The 20244-nt window shown below is 41.9% G+C and overlaps 1 protein-coding gene across 1 annotated transcript in view; it reads right to left on the minus strand.

The window, feature by feature from the left end:
* The window catches only part of GABRD (gamma-aminobutyric acid type A receptor subunit delta), a 108147-nt gene that overhangs the window by 14611 nt on the left and 73292 nt on the right, over window positions 1-20244 (minus strand). Inside the window, exon 8 of the mRNA XM_088468221.1 lies at window positions 1930-2085. Within this exon, the coding sequence (XP_088324347.1) occupies window positions 1930-2085 (156 nt within the window). The remainder of the gene's footprint in view (window positions 1-1929; window positions 2086-20244) is intronic.

The following is a 20244-nucleotide window of genomic DNA, read 5'->3' on the forward strand; positions in this document are numbered from 1 at the left end:
GAAATATACCAACTGCATACAGTTATGGCTGTAATTGGAATCGAACCCTAGACCTCAGTGCTGTGAGGCAGTAATGCTGACCATTACACTGTCTGTGCTGCCCATTACCCCTCTGATTTGTTATATATAGAAAATGTATGTTTGCAGTGAGTGTACATTGTTATTACCATGTTCGCTTTTCTGATGCACTTCTTTATTGTGTACTGCACAAGTGTCTCTTTGAATAAAGATTATATAAAAAAAAACTACTGTACAGTATATGAGCACAAAAAAGTGGGTAAATTTACTAAATGTAGAGTTTGAGTTTTTCTGCAGTTTTTGCTCGACTTTGCAAATCGTAGTTATACTAAAGGTAAATCTGACAGGAAATCACATAAGAAACCCCACTTTGGATGGCATTGGCAATAGATGACATTAGACCATCGCACCAAACATCGAATAAGAGCCATAACTAGCTATGGGCGACCGCTGCCACCACACAGAGCCCTGCATCCATGGTCCCTATATCTGGCTAGCAGGGTGTCTGGAATGACACCCTGTAGCCAGAATTACAGCTGCAGTGCCGCCCAGACGCTCCAAACAGCAGCCTGCAGCCATAACAGCCCCCGGAGAATCCTGAGCACGCTCCAGGCAGCGATGTTGATCTGGTTGCTGGTGGCCCGTCCCCTGTAACATGACATAATGTTATGCGCTGAGGTGGCACGGCTGTCACCGGCCGTTGTATCTCAAAGTTGCAGTGCTGTTTCGAATACTTTACATAGACAGGAATATAAATCCCAGATTTACTAAACATTGTGTTAGCAAAACTGTTAGAAATCGCTGAAAAATTGCAACACAATAGACAAAACTAATAGACTACAAATGAGTGGCGGGTTTGTATGTCAAAAGTGCTCCAGTCCAGGCTTCACTATAATGCAAATAAAAGGGGCCTAATTCCCGTGCAGCAATGTGGCTGATCCAAATATAGCAGGAAGCAGGCGTTTTGTCTGTACCGAACAGTTACCTAAAATCAGCAAAAAATAAATTCACCAAACTCCTCCAAATAGATCCCTCAAACTTCTAACTCTCCCTTTGAAGAAAAGTGCAAACTCCTGCCACATGAAGCAACTACTGTGCACGGGTTTGGACGGGTTGGGGAGTTTTTATAAGGGCTCTGTGGTGACAGAGTTGCATGTGATGCTTTCTGCCATAAGGGAAATGATAGAAAGAATTTGTTTCTGTCAATTTTCAGACGACTATTTGGCTGCAGAGTATCGTAAAGGGACAATCCAACAGGGTTGTAGACAGAAAAACAAAATTATGGATATCATCATCGAAATTCAATAGACACTCAAAAACGAGGGATAGTAAATACTGCATTTAGATCCTCCAATCCGCTGACGCTGTCCAATGTTCTGCTTTAGAAGTCAAACACTATTCTTAGTAACTTTATCCCCTAGTCTCTGTTGTATTATTTACAACATATATATCTTACACTGTACTCCAGAGTCAGACAGATTCCTATACCTGATAAACAGCCTGACTGTTCTCAGTGGCAACGGGAAACAAGCAACTAGCCTTGATCTCACTTATGGGGAGATGCCTTGAAGAGTGATACAGTATAGAGTGATAAAGTACCAACCACTCAGCTCCAAACTATCACTTTACAGGCTGTGTTTGAAAAATTACAGTTAGAAGCTAATTGGTTCGTACTTTATAAATCTCCAAAGCTTAGTACATCTCCCCCTTAATGTATTAGTGTCTTACAGGACTGCAAGACCCTCTGGAACCAACTGTAATTCTTATAGCTGATATTCCTATTGCTATGCCACTTGTTCACTTTGCTATTAGATTTTGGTTTCTGTGATCACTGTGCTAATTCTCAATATGAACATACTTTCTGCAATGCTTTCTGAATTCCAGCCCACAGAATCACTACAAGAATCCTACCTAGTGATACTCTGGCAGGAACAGCTGACTGACTGATCCAGAATGAAACCCATGACATGGCAACCAGTAAGATACATGGTACATAGGACTGTATGATGTACATCCCTCGGTTTCTTTTCATTTGGAAGAGAAGAGTCAGTCTGGGGAACTGACCTGCTGAGATATAAAGAACACGTCAAACTTTACATTGAGCAATAAAATGAGAAAGCTTATTAAATGAAACAACACATTGTAACTAGAGATGTGCACCGACCCCCGTGTTATGGTTTTGGATCTGGATCTCCCCTGGTTTTGGATCTGAATCTGGTTTTAGATTTTTTTCCTTGGTGTTTTGTTTTTTTGTTTTTGTTTTGGATCTGTATTTTTTCCAATAAATTATATGAACAGCTAATACTACATAATTTGGGCCTGTTTCTGTTCCTACAGTATTATTAACCTTAATAACAATCATTTTCAGTCATTTCTATGCAATTTTGGAAGGACTACCTTGAATTATTAAGGAGGAGGTTGATGATGAGGGTTTTCATGGTGGAGATTGCACGTTCTGGTCCAAACTGCTGGTAGCTGATTCTGGACTGCTTGTTATTAATTTACAAATTATAATTTTGTTAAACTTATTGCATGAACTCGCTGCAAATGACGCAACAGGGAGGAGGTTCCTAGATGGTTAACGTCCCTTCCTCTGCTACCTTTGGCTTTACAAATGGAACAGATGCCGTCACAACTGTTGTCAGAATTTACAGTCAGGTGCATAAATATTAGGACATTGACAGAATTTTCATATTTTGGCCTCTATTCACCACCACAATGGCTTTGAAATGAAACAAACAAGATGTGCTTTAACTGCAGACTTTCAGATTTAATTTGAGGGTAATTACATCCAATCAGGTGAACGGTGTAGGAATTACAACTGTTTCTATATGTGCCTCCCACTTTTTAAGGGGCCAAAAGTAATGGGACAAACTAAACAATCCTAAATCTAACTTTCACTTTTTAATACTTTGTTGCAAATCCTTTGCAGGCAATTACAGCCTGAAGTCTGGAACGCATAGACATCACCAGACGCTGGGTTTCATCCCTGGTGATGCTCTGCCAGGATTCTGCTGCAAATGTCTTCAGTTCCTGCTTGTTCTTGGGGCATTTTCCCTTCAGGTTTATCTTCATCAAGTGAAATGCATGCTCAATCGGATTCAGGTCAGGGGATTGACTTGGCCATTGCATAACATTCCACTTTTTAGCCTTAAAAACTCTTCGGTTGCTTTTGCAGTATGCTTTGGGTCATTGTCCATCTGCACTATGAAGCGCCGTCCAATGAGTTCTGAAGCATTTGACTGAATATGAGCATATAATATTGCCCGAAACACTTCAGAATTCATTCTGCTGCTTTTGTCAGCAGTCACATCTTCAATTCCATTGGTAGCCATACATGCCCACGCCATGACACTACCACCACCATGCTTCACTGATGAGGTGGTATGTTTTGGATCATGAGCAGTTCCTTTCCTTCTCCATACTCTTCTCTTTCCATCACTCTGGTACAAGTTGATCTTTGTCTCATCTGTCCATAGGATGTTGTTCCAGAACTGTAATGGCTTTTTCAGATGTTGTTTGGCAAACTCTAATCTGGTCTTCCTGTTTTTGTGGCTCACCAATGGTTTACATCTTGTGGTGAACCCCTTATATTCACTCTTGTGAAGTCTTCTCTTGATTGTTGACTTTGACAGATATACACCTACCTCCTGGAGAGTGTTCTTGATTTGGCCAACTGTTGTGTAGGGATTTTCCTTCACCAGGGAAATAATTCTTCTGTCATCCACCACAGTTGTTTTCCATTGTCTTCCGGGTCTTTTGGTGTTGCTGAGCCTTCCGATGCATTCTTTCTTTTTAAGAATGTTCCAAACAGTTGATTTGGCCACACCTAATGTTTTTGCCATCTCTCTGATGGGTTTGTTTTGATTTTTCAGCCTAATGATGGCTTGCTTCACTCATAGTGACAGCTCTTTGGATCTCATATTGAGAGTCGACAGCAACTGATTCAAATGCAAATGTCACACCTAGAATCAACTCCAGACCTTTTACCTGCTTAATTTATAATGAAATAACGAGGGAATAGCCCACACCTGTCCATGAAATAGTTTTTGTCCGATAGTCCCATTACTTTTGGCCCCTTAAAAAGTGGGAGGCACATATAGAAACTGTTGTAATTCCTACACCGTTCACCTGATTTGGATGTAATTACCCTCAAATTAAATCTGAAAGTCTGCAGTTAAAGCACATCTTGTTTGTTTCATTTCAAAGCCATTGTGGTGGTGAATAGAGGCCAAAATATGAAAATTCTGTCAATGTCCCAATATTTATGCACATGACTGTATATTAAAATAATTCCACACCCAAGACGTTGCTTTTCTGCTTTTGTTTTGATCATTAGCAAGAACTGCTGCCACTGGTGGCTGATTTGCGCAAACCACATCCTCATCATCAACATCCACATTAGCGTCAGATAGGACACAAATTTTCCTCTCATCCTCCTTTTGCTCTTTCTCCACAGTATAATCCTCATTTTTTATTATTTCACCATCTAATACTAGCACAGCCGTCATGGCTGGGTGACAGCTGTTATACTTTCTTACTTCCTCTATCAAAGGACTGTTTTTAATAGTCAATTGTTTTTTTAAATTACTACTAGTAGTAGTCTTCTTGGTCCCTTTCTGGGATGAAGATCCAACCCCAGCAACAGCAACAGGCGTAGCACTGAAGGATCCTTCGGAGGAATCACGGATAGGAGAGGAGTCAGTCATGCTTATGAAATTGGATGCAAGACTACTTCCAATCACAAATGAGGATGTTGATGATGATACAGGTGTTGGTGGTGGATATTGCAGGTGCTTGGATCCAGATAGAAGGGAGCAGCTAGGTGACACTGGACTGATTGTTGTTCGTTTTTTTGTCCCCAAAGTTTTAGAATTTGAAATACCCTTTCCAATTTGATGAATGCGCTACAAGTGACGTAACAGGGAGGAGGTTCCAAGATGGTTAAGGTCCTTACCTCTACTCATTGTTACTTGGCAATGGTTACAAATGGCTTGGCAATGGTTGTCTGGATTTGGGTGGAAAAAATTCCACACATGAGAAGTGGATTTTTTGGTCCTTTGCCCAGGCATGCCAACAATGGGATTTTTCCCACCATGGGCAACAACTGTTGCCTGATTTACAGTTTTTACACAAACATCCTCATCATCATCAACATCCTGATGATCCTTGTTGTTATCGCCAACTAGATAAATATCCTCCTCATCCTCCTCATGCAATTGCACAGAAACATCCTCGATTTCTACGTCAGAAGGCACACAAATGGTCAAAGGATTCTCTTCAAGTACAGTATTACTAGAAAGGTCAGGCTCACACATGGCAACAGTGGACACACTTGGACTCTCCTCAAGGATTTGTGATTTTTCAGAGCACACAGTTCCGGTGTCTTACTCGTCTTAACATTTTTTATTTTTTTTTGTACCTACAAGCAGAGGGGCTTAAATTATCACTAGAACCATCAGTCATAAATATAGGCCAATGCCTTATCCTTTACTTGCCACTTCGTGTAGTGAATCGCATATTGCCAATTTTTTGTTTCTCTAAAGCTGACAGCTTTAAAAAAATTTTGCTTTAACAGGGTAAACGTTGATTTTTTTAGCCTGACTTTTTGGCCTGACTTAAGCCCTGGTACATCGGCCTTCATAAATGACGTTGATGGCCTTGCATTGTCATCATGACTGCTGCCGGCAGCTACAAGACTGGTATGTGGATCCTGCTCTCCGGTCATGTGACTGTCCTCCATACTCACAAACGCACACAACCACACACCCAAAAAATTGTTTATTTATTATTTTGGGCAGCAGCCCCTCGACAGATAGGAGCACAGCACCCCTGCGCAGCTACAACGATGACAGTGACAGCCAGGTGTGGCTGACATGCACACAATTTTTTTTTTCTATTAATTTGGCCAGCAGCCCTTCGACAGACAGCAGCACAGCACCCTTGTGCAGCTACACCAATGACAGTGACAGCTAGGTGTGGCTGACACGCACACAAAAAAAAATGTTTATTATTTTGGGCAGCAGCCCCTCAACAGACAGCAGCACAGCACCCCTGTGCACCTACGCCGATGACAGGTGTGGCTAACATGCCACACAAAAAAAAATTGTTTATTTTATTTATTTTTTAACACTGGGGTGAACCCCTGAAAAGAGGCAGGAGCCCCTTAACAGACAGCAGCATAGCACCCCTGCACTGATGACAAGTGTGGCTAAAACTCATTTTTATTTTTTTTTGACACTGGGGGTGGGTGAAGAGAACCCCTGAAGGACAGAGCACCCCCTGGACAACACAGCACTACAGCCAACCAGCCCCTATGGACAGGACAAGTACAACAGCCAGCCCCTATGGACAGGACAACGACAGCCAGCCAGCCCCTATGGACACGACAACAGCCAGCCAGCCCCTCTGTAGACAACAGCCAGCCTGTAACAAGTATTAAGTATTGATAATAACAACAGCACAGCTCCCAGCTCCTTCTCTCTTCACTCTCCACAGCCGGAATGAAAAATGGCAGTGAATCGCGGGACCTTTATAGAATCCAAAACTCGCAAGAATCCGACAGCGGGATGATGACGTTTTGCCTTGTTTCAGATCTGAGTCATGCGGGAAAACCGACTCATATCTGCCTCGGATCCCCGAAGTTCGGGTGGGTCTGGTTCTCAGGGAACTGGACCCGCTCATCTCTAATTGTAACTGTAACATATGAGAATTAAACAGTTGTTCTATTTCGATGTTCTATGAAAAAACATTTTCTAATCCCCCTACAAGCTATGGCCCAGATGCCCTAAACTTTCTAATTGTATTTAAGAAGAGCATAATAGGTCTTTAATACCTTTAAGGGATCCTAAACAATTAGGAATTAATTTAGTTAGAAGTTAGAAGCCAAGTCAGATAATTTGCAATCTCAGATGTATTAAAGCTTGGGTTAAACTGTTTGTAATGTCTGTGTCTTTTCACATCAGGCTGCAATAAGTCCCACTGAAACCTTAAAGTCCATTGTAAAAATAGCATGGTCGGTGACTGATGCTCGCTATTGCGGTATATAAACAAAAAGTTAGCAGTTTTGTATAGTAACACCCTTTCTCTGGACATTACTTTCAAAGCACTTTTAAATGTTTGATCAAATGCTTTGGCCAAACCATCAGTGCATGATGGAGTGGAGCGGACGTGAAATGTTTTATATCGTTCGCTTACATACATTTTGATAATGTAGACTTCATCATGGAGATCTCCATGGTGAAGTCTACTTTATAGATGAAAGTTGTTAGGACTATTACTTGGTGTCTGGACTACTTTATGGACAGATAAGCACTCATTATTTGTTTGTTTGCTACTTACTGTACCATTGAAATGTGCCTTTCTGTTTGATTAAATCATTTTTTTATGATTTTGGATATATACGAAGGTGGTTCAATAAATTAGGTATCAAGACCTCTCATTGCGTAAATGTATTCAACTCATACATATAATAAATAGTATGGCCTTGGTACAGATTATTTTTCAGCATTGTCCCCATACTTGTCTAAGCATTTGTTCCAATGGTACACCAAGGCATCTATCCTGGCATAGAAGAAATCAGTGTCAAGCACCTGAAGCCAGGACATGATGGCTTACTGAACTTCACTGTCTGTTGTGAATGCCTTCCACCCAGGTGCTTGTTCAATGGTCCAAAGAGATGGAAATCACTCTGTGTCAGCTCAGGCCTGTAGGGAGGATGGTCCAGTACATCCCAATGGTAGTGCCATAACAACTCACGCATGCAGTTGGCTGAATGTGGCCTGGCATTATCATGCAGCAATACGACGCCTGTTAACAGCAGCCCAGGTTGTTTCCGATGAATTGCCCTCTCACAATAACAGAAAACATTCACTGTATCTCCCTTGGTGAGAAAATCAACAAGAAGCACACCCTTGTGATCCAAAGACACTGTCACCATGACCATCGTTGCTGATGGAGTTGTTTTGTATTTCTTTGAAGGTGGGGACAATGCATGTTTCCATGTCATGGATGCTTGTTTCATCTTTGGTGTCACATGATGCAACCACATTTCATCACCTGTAACAATATGCTGCAGGAACTGCACTCCCTACTCATGGTACAGCGTCAATGTTATGAAAACCCCCAGGAATGCACCAGAATCACGATGTCACAAGATGTAGCAATGAAATATAATGGGTTTATTGCAGAACTAAAACAAACAAACATCGGGTGTGGTAAACATCAACAAAAAAAATTCAGGACTAAGCAGTAGACTGGTAACCTTCAAGAGTTCCTTAAGTTTACAGATACTGTGATTTGAATGTACATGAGTCCAGAAACATGAATAGCAGGAGAGCAAATGAACAGAATCTTTAGTAATGATGCAAAAGGTGTCAGTCAAAAACATGATGCATCAGGTATAACAGGATTCTCAGACAGAACAAACTTTGCTTTGCAAATGCAGATTAACTTGTCTTGTAGTCCAGAAAACCAGAATTGCAGATAGGACCAGGATAAGCAAACTCTAAACATCGGACCAGGAACATTAATGACAAGCAGTGAATGCTGGCCTCAGGCAGACTAAAAATCCATCTGGCAAGTGTAGTCCATGCTTGCTAATTGATCAATCACCAGGCACCTGATCTCCAGCAATGTCAAAACAGCAGCACCTCTGGCAGTAACCAGAACTGCAGTACATATCAGAAGGCCCTGGAGACCTCTGCTGGTGAAAAAGCATATAGCAGGGACAAAGCAAAACAGAATATACTTAAGGTGCCTACACAGACTAGAGCACAGGTTCTCAAACTCGAACCTAAGGACCCCACACAGTGCATGTTATTATGATTGAGTCGCAGTGCACAGCTGATGTAGAGTGTATGCTACTTAAATGTAGGCCATTTTTTTTACCCCAGGAATTTTCTGTAGTCTTGTTAACAGCAGTATATGTCCCGCCTCAGGCTAATGTCACTGTAGCTTTGGCTATTTTGTTTAATTTTTTCTCAAAACAACTGTCTCTGTATCCGGATTGTGCTTTTATTGTTGCCGGATATTTTAATCAGGCTAATTTGAAATTGTTTTTTCCAAAATTAATTCAGGATGTGGAGCTACCAACGCGTGGTTCTAATATATTGGACCACATTTATACTAATATTAAGAATGCCTATAAAACTTTTTTGTGTCCTCATTTAGGGCAGTCTGATCATTTTTCACTTTTTTTAGTGCCTAAGTATTTTTCTCTGAGTAGGCGATTTGGTGCGTTCACCAAGAATGTTACTGTTTGGCCTGAGGGCGCCTTACTGAAACTACAGGGTTGCTTGGATTGTACCTAGTGGGACTTGTTTTTAGAGGAAGCTAGGATGAGTTCTGATATTAATGTGGACCAGTTAGCCTTGATGGTTCTACTGTACTTGAACTGTTGTATAGAAAGTGTAACATTCAGAAAGGCTATACGTTTGTTCCACAATGATAAACCTTGGATGAATGGCGATGTACATTCTTTGTTGAGAGCTAGAGACCTCACCTTCAAATCTGGGGATTATTTAGAATATTCCATTGCCCGGTCTGACTTGAAGAAGGGTATTGGACTGGCTAAGAAGACCTATTCTGATAGGATAGAGTGTCACTTTAGTGAATCTGGTGATTCTAGATCCTTGTGGCAGGGAATTATGCACTTAACCGACTACAAAGCTTCAAATTCAGGTGGTCCCCGAGGTGGGTGGCCCTTCGGCTGACGAATTTAATAAGTTTTACGCTAGGTTTGATGTTGTGGATAATATCTGTGCTATCCCGATTAATGATCCAGGGGGTTCTTGGATCTTGGATGAGGCCGATGTTAGGTCTTGCCTGCGGGGAACCACTTCTAAGAAGGCTGCTGGTCCTGATTGTATTCCCGGCAAGGTTTTGCGTGAGTGCGCTGATCAATTATCAGGCATTCTCACGATTACTTTTAATTTGTCTCTTACTCAAGGTATTGTTCCAGGTTGTTTTAAGAATACCACAATTATTCCAGTCTCTAAAACCACGTCCATTTCTGGTTTAAATGATTTTCGCCCTATTGCCCTTACTTCATTGATTATGAAGTGCTTTGAGCGTTTGGGATGCCACCCCTAAGACGTACTAAAATCAGATGCTTTTGATAATTATCAATTTGCATATAGATCTAATAGATCTACTGAAGATGCAGCTCTTATGGTTCTTCATAAAGTACTGTGTCATCTAGTGAACAAGGATTTGTATGTCAGACTGTTGTTCGTAGACTACAGTTCTACTTTTAAAACTGTAGTACCGTCTTTACTCATTGCAAAACTCCTAGCAATCGGTTTTGATGTGTCTATCTGCAATTGGTTGTTGGATTTTCTGTCTGACCGTTCGCAGTCGGTTAGGTTGGGAGATCTGTTTTCATCTCCAATTGTTGTGAATACAGGAGTACCTCAAGGTTGCGTTCTTAGTCCCTTCCTTTACTCCTTGTATACTTCAGACTGTGTTTCCAGTTCTGAATCTAATTTCATCGTGAAATTTGCTAACGATACCACAAATGTGGGTTTGATTACTAATGAAGATGAGGATAGCTATAGGACGGAGGTAGATCGACTTACTAGATGGGGTGAGGATAATAAGTTACTGTTAAACAGCAAAAAAACTAAAGAGGTGGTGGTTGCTTTTAGGAGGTCGAGGAGAAGTGCTCCCCGTCCCTTATTTTTGGATGGTGTTGAAGTGTAGAGGGTGGGTGGTTTTAAGTTTCTTGGTATTAATCTCTCAGAGGACCTGTCATGGTCATCGCATGTTTTTTCAGTGGAAGGAAAGGCCCAGCAACGCCTGTATTTCCTTAGGAAATTAAAAGCAAGTGGATTATCTAGGCCGTTGCTGGTAAATTTCTACCGCGGTATAATTGAGAGCCTTTTAACTTATTCGATCACTGTTTGGTCCAGGAATTCTACATGCTTGGAGCATAGATCGTTGTCTAGAGTGATTAGGGCAGCTGAAATAATTATTGGTCAGTCTTTACCTAGGCTAGAAGACATTTATATTAATAGGTGTGCTTCTAAAGCAAATAAGATGATTGCCGATCATAGCCATCCCTGCCATTCTCTGTTCTCTCTTTTGCCTTCAGGAAAGCGTTTTAGATGTCTCAGGTGTCAGTGGCAAACACTGGATTTCTAGAGGGGGGTTTCCAAATGTTCGATTTTAGAATGAGTGTGGACAGTCCATGAAGAGGGCATAATTAGCAGTTAACCAGCTTTAATATGCGTCATACAAAGTGTATTGTGTGTCATAATTCCAGCAGAAACAGGACCAGCGATCACAGTAAGCCATTAGGTGTGGCACTAGGTCCATCCTGCCTGAGCTGAATGGTTTTATTTCAGATGTGGGCACCATTCCAAGAACATGCAGTAAAATTCTATTATATCTAACCCTTTTTCTTACTGGGTCATAAAATGTGCCTCCACCCAAGCTTAATTATATGTATGTATAATACCTAGGCTCGCTTGGGTAAGCCTGATTAAACTTAAGTGTATTTTGCAATGTGGTGCACACAATAATTATCACAATAAATCACCTACTTCTTTCTCCCTTTTGAATCCTGTAGGTACAGATGAAATGGGACCTTCTTAATGCTCTTCCAGGTAAGTGAACACACGTTATTATAGACTTTTGTTATTTTACGTTAATCAATGTGAAAGAATGAGAGCAAACACATTAACAACACATCATAGTTTTCAACATACATTTAGGGAACATGCATAAATACCAATATACATTACTGTGTTCAAGAAAAACAAAGTTACACTTTCCTCTAACACTAATGTCTCTTTGGTGAACATACAAATTGATGAAGTCCTCTATCAATTGTGTATATAGACATCCTTGTTAATATCCACCGTGTATTGGTCAGCTTTCAATGTCTCTGAAACATTCAAATACGAATTCTCATATTACCAATAGTTTCTTAAACTAACATAAATATCACAATAAGGGCAGGCGACACAGGAGTGAATGAAGGAGGTTTATGTATCTCTAGCTATTTATCACTCCTCTGTAACATAAATATCACAATAAGGGCGGGCGACACAGGAGTCAATGAAGGAGGTTTATGCATCTCTAGCTATTTATCACTCCTCTGTAACATAAATAGCACAATAATGCGGGCGACACAGGAGTCAATGAAGGAGGTTTATGTATCTCTAGCTATTTATCACTCCTCTGTAACATAAATATCACAAATAAGTGCGGGCGAAACAGGAGTCAATGAAGGAGTTTATGTATCTCTAGCTATTTATCACTCCACTGTAACATAAATATCACAATAAGGGTGGGCGACACATGAGTCAATGAAGGAGGTTTATGTATCTCTAGCTATTTATCACTTCTCTGTAACATAAATATCACAATAAGGGCGGGCGACACAGGAGTGAATGAAGGAAGTTTATGTATCTCTAGCTATTTATCACTCCTCTGTAACATAAATATCACAATAAGGGCGGGCGACACAGGAGTCAATGAAGGAAGTTTATGTATCTCTAGCTATTTATCACTTCTCTGTAACATATATATCACAATAAGGGCGGGCGACACAGGAGTGAATGAAGGAGGTTTATGTATCTCTAGCTATTTATCACTTCTCTGTAACATATATATCACAATAAGGGCGGGCGACACAGGAGTGAATGAAGGAGGTTTATGCATCTCTAGCTATTTATCACCCCTCTGTAACATAAATATCACAATAAGGGCGGACGACACAGGAGTCAATGAAGGAGGTTTATGTATCTCTAGCTATTTATCACTCCTCTGTAACATAAATAGCACAATAAGGGCGGCAAGACAGGAGTCAATGAAGGAGGTTTATGTATTTTTAGCTATTTATCACTTCTCTGTAACATAAATATCACAATAAGGGCGGGCGACACAGGAGTCAATGAAGGAGGTTTATGTATCTCTAGCTATTTATCACTCCTCTGTAACATAAATATCACAATAAGGGCGGGCGACACAGGAGTCAATGAAGGAGGTTTATGTATCTCTAGCTATTTACCACTCCTCTGTAACATAAATATCACAATAAGGGCTGGCGACACAGGAGTCAATGAAGGAGGTTTATGTATCTCTAGCTATTTACCACTCCTCTGTAACATAAATATCACAATAAGGGCGGGCGACACAGGAGTCAATGAAGGAGGTTTATGTATCTCTAGCTATTTATCACTCCTCTGTAAAATAAGTTCTGAAAAGAATTTGTAGCAGTACCCCAATTAAGCCATATATGTCCTCCAGAAGTGGGGATGTTGTTGATATAATATAATGCTTTCACTTTTTACCTGGGCTAGAACTATGTCCCCAATTATTGATGAGATCAATCAGTGCTTGCCCAAAACCTCAGGATAAATCAGTACTCCAGGTGCTCTTCTCGCCTCAGGATTATCTCCATAGTACTTTTCCTCCTATTTTGCTATATGTTTAACTAGGATTCCAAATAATAATGTTAGTATAAGTCTCAAGGTGACTTCTGGGGTAGAATAACTCCTATCTGTGCTGGTTACATTTAGGGTCAATTATTAATGCTGTATAAGAGATCCAGCTGAGTGTGTTAGTGGTGTAATAGTAGTCACTGTAGGTACAGCGCTACTGCTGTTCCCACTGCCACTAGTTAGCTTCACTCACTTCTGCTACCAGACTAGCTGTCAGCTGCCTGTATAATGCAGGCTCTCCTTGCCCTGGTATCGGTAGCTGGGACTCAGGCACGGCTGTCAGCTGTCTCAATATGGGTGGTCTCTCTTACTGACTGGCCCCGGCTCTGAAGCGACTGTACTCTTCACCTCTGGCCTCCTTCTACTGGAACAGCCGCTGGGAACTGTGGTCACCTCTGACCAAGTCGCTACCCATCCAGCCTCACTCTGACCCTGCGCAAACTCACACTCCCGGACGCTGCTAGGCTCTCCCTTCACACAGCGCCAGTGGAGTGATGAGTGGCAGCCTCTGGTGAGGGGAACTCCCAACTGTCAGCTGCTGCCAACAGCTCTTATCTACCACTCTCTAAACGGATCCTCTTTTCCTGACAGAAACCAAATCACTCCCACCTATACTACTCCGCCCCTGCTCTGCATGCTTATGTTCCAAAATTAACCCCTGCCAGTCCTGCCCTTTTACAATCAAAAATAAAATTTTGCAAAGATTCATCTCTATATTTAATCTTATATGCTAAAACAACTTTCCCTAATAAATTGTGATATATCATACCTCAGAGATCTGTCACAATATCCTGTATAACAAACTCTAGACATACAGTCAGGTGCATAAATATAGGGACAGTGACAGAATTTTCATATTTTGGCCTCTATTCACCACCACAATGGCTTTGAAATGAAACAAACAAGATGTGCTTTAACTGCAGACTTTCAGATTTAATTTGAGGGTAATTACATCCAAATCAGGTGAACGGTGTAGGAATTACAACAGTTTCTATATGTGCCTCCCACTTTTTAAGGGGCAAAAGTAATGGGACAAACTAAACAATCTTAAATCTAACTTTCACTTTTTAATAGTTTGTTGCAAATCCTTTGCAGGCAATTACAGCCTGAACGCATAGACATCACCAGACGCTGGGTTTCATCCCTGGTGATGCTCTGCCAGGCCTCTACTGCAAATGTCTTCAGTTCCTGCTTGTTCTTGGGGCATTTTCCCTTCAGTTTTGTCTTCATCAAGTGAAATACATGCTCAATCGGATTCAGGTAAGGGGATTGACTTGGCCATTGCATAACATTCCACTTTTTAGCCTTAAAAAAACTCTTTGGTTGCTTTTGCAGTATGCTTTGGGTCATTGTCCATCTGCACTGTGAAGCGCCGTCCAATGAGTTCTGAAGCATTTGACTGAATATGAGCATATAATATTGCCCAAAACACTTCAGAATTCATTCTGCTGCTTTTGTCAGCAGTCACATCATCAATAAATACAAGGGAACCAGTTCCATTGGCAGCCATACATGCCCACGCCATGACACTACCACCACCATGCTTCACTGATGAGGTGGTATGTTTTGGATCTTGAGCAGTTCCTTTTCTTTACCATATTCTTCTCTTCCCATCACTCTGGTACAAGTTGATCTCATCTGTCCATAGGATGTTGTTCCAGAACTGTAATGGCTTTTTTAGATGTTGTTTGGCAAACTCTAATCTGGTCTTCCTGTTTTTGTGGTCCCATTACTTTTGGCCCCTTAAAAAGTGGGAGGCACATATAGAAACCGTTGTAATTCCTACACCATTCACCTGATTTGGATGTAATTACCCTCAAATTAAAATCTGAAAGTCTGCAGTTAAAGCACATCTTGTTTGTTTCATTTCAAAGCCATTGTGGTGGTGGTGAATAGAGGCCAAAATATGAAAATTCTGTCAATGTCCCAATATTTATGCACCTGACTGTATATCAATATGGCTACACATATTACTAGTTCTATTGTGGTAATGGTGTTGGCTGGGGACGGGGGTTTCCAGGCAGACGGAAACCCCCCCTGCGTTTGCCTATGGGTGTCGTACTAGTAGGATGCGGAATAGTTTCTTCCCTGCTGCTATAGTTAATTTAAACATTTTAAACTCTTTTTTGTAAATTTGATTGTGAGCATCTTGCATTTAATTTTCGCTGACGTATTTATGTGGATGTGACAATAAAATTGATTTGATAGCGACGTGATGCATCGGCCTTGGCTTTTTCTCACGTCAAGTTCTGTTTCGCTTCATCTGCAACTTTGTACGTATTTGAAACTAATTCCTGTGTGGTTAGTGTTGCAGCCCGGCATCTCTAGTACACTTTGGGCATGATTCAGAGGAGGGTGCTAATTAGGGATGTGCAGGCTCGGTTCTACTCGGTTCCGTTCGGATTTTTTTCCCGAATCTTATTGGGTTTCAGCTGTCGCGAGTTTTGGATAGCCAATAAGATTCGGTAAAAAGAACCGAACGGAACCGAGTAGAACCGAGCCTGCACATCCCTAGTGCTAATGCAGTAGCAGCTGCAACATCTATCGTAGCTGATACTGTGAATTTATGCTAGTTCTGCAGCCGATGGGCTGTCTACTGAGGTGTCACCTGGCTGCGGCTGTAATCTGCCTTGGTGAGCAAATAGTGACACCATTGAGCGGACATCGGCCACAGCACTGGACATTACAGCAGCCTTATGATTGCTCAGAATGTATGGCGGTACATGGCCGCCAGTACCACTGTGTCTACCAACGCAGTCCCCGACACCAATACAACCATGATACGTTCGGCGACGAAAGCCATCCCACAGTCACCGCCCAGGAACACCTCTCAGAATTGGATATCTGCGTTCCCTGGCGATAACTATTGGGACATATGCACAATGCATTCGGAAACACAGATTTAGCACCTGATGTTTTAAATGTAATAGAGAAAAAAGGGGCCTAGGTGCTTATGAGTTAAAAAACATACACACCCTGGTTCAATGAAGCTGAATGGGATATGCAGTCCCAACACAAGAAAAGAAACACTGTATATACAATGTATATACAGGCAGCTTGTGAATACAATTCACATGTTCAGATACTTTTGTTTGTATCAAGAAACAAAATATTTATTAACAAAAGATGAAATTTAAAATAGCATATAATTACTAATGCTGGCCATACACGCTACAATTATCGGGGCGATCCGCCTGATATCGGCGGATCGCCCCGATAATTGTAGCGTGTGGGGGGGCGACCGAGGCTTAAATATTGCTCGGTCGGGCATGCTGGATTGTCCAGCATGCCCGTCCGATGCGATATTTACCCGGTAAACTGCTGGCCGCATCGGGCAGTGTATGCCCAGCGCGGCCCACAGACAGACATTTCCTGTGTTCCTTCCTACGGAAGGAACAGGGAAATGTCTCCTCCCCCGGGGGCGGAGCGCAGATGTCTGCCGAATACACTGTGAGAGAAATCTCACAATGTATGCCGGCGAGATCTGCGGCTGGCAGCCGGCCAGATAAAATGTCTGTCGGTCTGACAGGCATTTTATCTGGCCGTGTATGCCCAGCATAACATTCACTGCTGTACAGCACATAGATCACAGAGATATAGAAAATTCAGCACATTTGCGTCATATTCCTCTGTCTACAACGTAATGACTGACACACATTATTCTCAACAGTCTAGAAATTCTCAAATGTTCACTATATTTCTTTCCCCAACAACTTAGTGTATACTAGTGCTGCAGTTAGTTTATACCTGATAGGTCTTTTTTGTTTTAAAATGTGTCCACCTCTGTAATAGGCCCTTTGAGTGGCGTTCCCCTGCATCTGTGATGCGAATTAGACGCAAACTGTAAAGAAAAAGATGGTATGCTACACCACTCTGGGCGGCCCTCTCATGCTGGGCATCTCATGCCGTATTGAGGACACATCTGTATTGTAAACATGTATTTTTTTTTTTTTTTTTTAAAGAAGTTGTTGTTCTGGAATCACAATGCATAACTTGCTCACTGCTCATGTCTGAAAGCTACAGTTTGGAGCCTATAAAGAGCTGCATTTTGAATAAAATCTGTTTGAGCTGCACAGCGGAATTAGGCTCATTTTTTCTTTTTTCATTGTTTATAATGTGATCACTGCACACAGACTGATAGCAGTTATCTTCGGACCACAATTTCCAAACTGCCCAAAAATGGTTTAACAGTTTTGATCAGATTAGTATCTTGCTTCATTTTAGTTGACACACACCAACTGTTGAATACTGCATAGCTATAAAAAAACTGCACTTAAAAAGTGATAGGAATCAACATAGCATGGAGACCAATGTTTCTGTGCTGTATTGAAAGCGTGGTCTCCATGCTACCATACACTAATTCCTGTTCTTTTTAAGAGTGCTGCTGCTCTGTATTAGCATTCATGATCTAGAGCAGGGGTGGAGAACCTTTTTTCTGCCGAGGGCCATTTTGATATATATAACATTATTCGCGGGCCTGGTGCAGACCACGCCCCCTTTCCATATGATGTCACAAGGGGCGGGACCACGATAACCGGTGATTACATCAATGCCCGGTGCATCCTGAGTTTGCTCCGGGGAGCTATAAGAGCAGCGGTGTGACCATCTGAAGCATCCTAAGGATGCTCCAGGTGGCACTAGTGCATAGATTCTGGCTGCAGGGTGCCATTCTGGGCACCCTGCTAGCCAGATGAGGCTAGCAGAAAAAAGCTCAAAAGGCCAGACCAAATGGCTCCGAGGGCCTTATACGGCCTGAGGTTCCCCATCCCTAATCTAGAGCCTAATGGGAAGGCACCTGCTATTTACACATTTGTGACATTATAGAGTGCCCCATATATATATAAATCCACACACACACATTATGTATATATATATATATATATATATATATATAAATAAAGCTTTATACCAGTTCAAAAATTTTCAGTTTAAACTCTGTGATTACAGCTACCAGGTTTCCATAAGTATGACAGATAGTGTAGGACGTGCAGAGAAATGGGGTCCCGTGATGTGGGCTGCAGGCTTAAATGCATTGATCAATCCATGAACCAAAACCCCATTATTTATGTATTATGGTGAGTGATTTAACAATGGTGAGTGCTGAGTTTTCTGTTTTTATTTATTTAAGCAATGTGGTCACAAGCCACTTGCACCCCAGGCCTGGGAATGGCGAATGCAGTTTTGCACCCCAAATCTGCGTGTGGCGAGTTCATGGCTTTCTGACTTATATATATATATATATATATATATATATATATATCTTGTTCCCTAAATCCTATGCCCTGCCACATGTAATCTAACTTCTAACAGTCTACTTTCACATTCATTTTTTCCAACTATTAAATCTCCACTTTTAATCCCCTCAATAATAAACTTTTGTTATTGTGCAGACACCTTTTATCCACTGTATTCTCACGTGATTTTCTGCAAATCTCCTGCACTGTCACTCACACTCATACTTTATTCCTTCTTCCAGTCTTCTTCCCCCTAACCACCTCTACCTCACCTTGACCATGTTTTCTTCCACTTCCACCCTCACTCAGTGTCTGCCTAATCCTCTGATCTGCCCCTTTCCTCCACCTTTATCCTTTTCACCTTGCCTCCTTCACCTTCTCCTTCCCTTATCTCCCCTCCTCTGTCTGCCTTTCTCCCTCTACTCTCCCACTAATACACTTGCCTTCTCTTCTAGCCCACCATGGCCCTACTACCCCACTGCTAATCCCTCCTCCAACCCTCCTCTTCATGCCACCTCAACCCACCTCCATACACATCTCGTTAAGCCCCCTCCCTACTCACCACCTAAAGGTTCCCTTCCCAGCATTGGTGACCGCACAATCTCTCCACTCTATTCATCTCGGTCCCCAAAATCAATCTCACATACTCGTTACAGTAATCCTGAATATCTCATTCACATCTCTCCCACAAACACTGTCACTTTATCCTGTGCCCTCTGGAATGCCAGATCAGTCTGTAATAAACTGGTTCCCACCAATTACCTTTTCATCTCCAACAACTTGCATCTCCTAGCCATTACTGAAACCTGGATTTCACCTTCTGACACCACTTCTGCTTCAGCTCTCTCCTCTGGGGGCCTCACCTTATCTCACACCCCTTGGCCTGGGGGTCGCCATGGTGGTGGTGTTGGCGTCCTTCTGTCCCCTGGTTACACCTACCAACTTATACCACCTGAACCATCCCTTACATTCTCTACATTTGAGGTTCATACTATACGTCTTTTCCAACCAGTACACCTGCGAGTAGATATCATTTACCGTCCCCCTGGCAATCCCTCCAAATTCCTTGACAACTTTGCTTCCTGGCTCCCTCACTTTCTCTCCTCAGACCTTCCCTCCATTATCTTAGGTGACTTCAATATTCCAATTGATATCCCCACTGAACTCTCTGCTTCCAAACTTCTCACCCTCACATCTTCATTTGGTCTCTCCCAATGGACCTCCTCACCCTCCCATGTGAGTGGGCATTCGCTTGATCTGGTCTTTACTCACCGTTGTGATATTTCTGATTATTCCAATTCCCCATTCCCCCTCTCTGACCATCACTTTCTCTCTTTTAACTTATCCCTCTCCCCTTCCCCCCCTCTACCTCCCAAGGCCACTATCACTAGGCGTAACATTGAGGCTATCGACACCGTATCCTTTTCTTCCCTACTTGACTCGCTTCTTTCTCCTTTGCTCTCTCTCTCCTGCCCTGAACAAGCTGCTTCCCTATACAATACCTCCCTTACTTCTGCTCTGGACTCTGTTGCTCCGGCGATCAC

The sequence above is a fragment of the Taudactylus pleione genome, unplaced genomic scaffold (assembly GCF_031769625.1).
Source record: "Taudactylus pleione unplaced genomic scaffold, aTauple2 ptg000082l, whole genome shotgun sequence".
Taxonomy (NCBI): domain Eukaryota; kingdom Metazoa; phylum Chordata; class Amphibia; order Anura; family Myobatrachidae; genus Taudactylus; species Taudactylus pleione.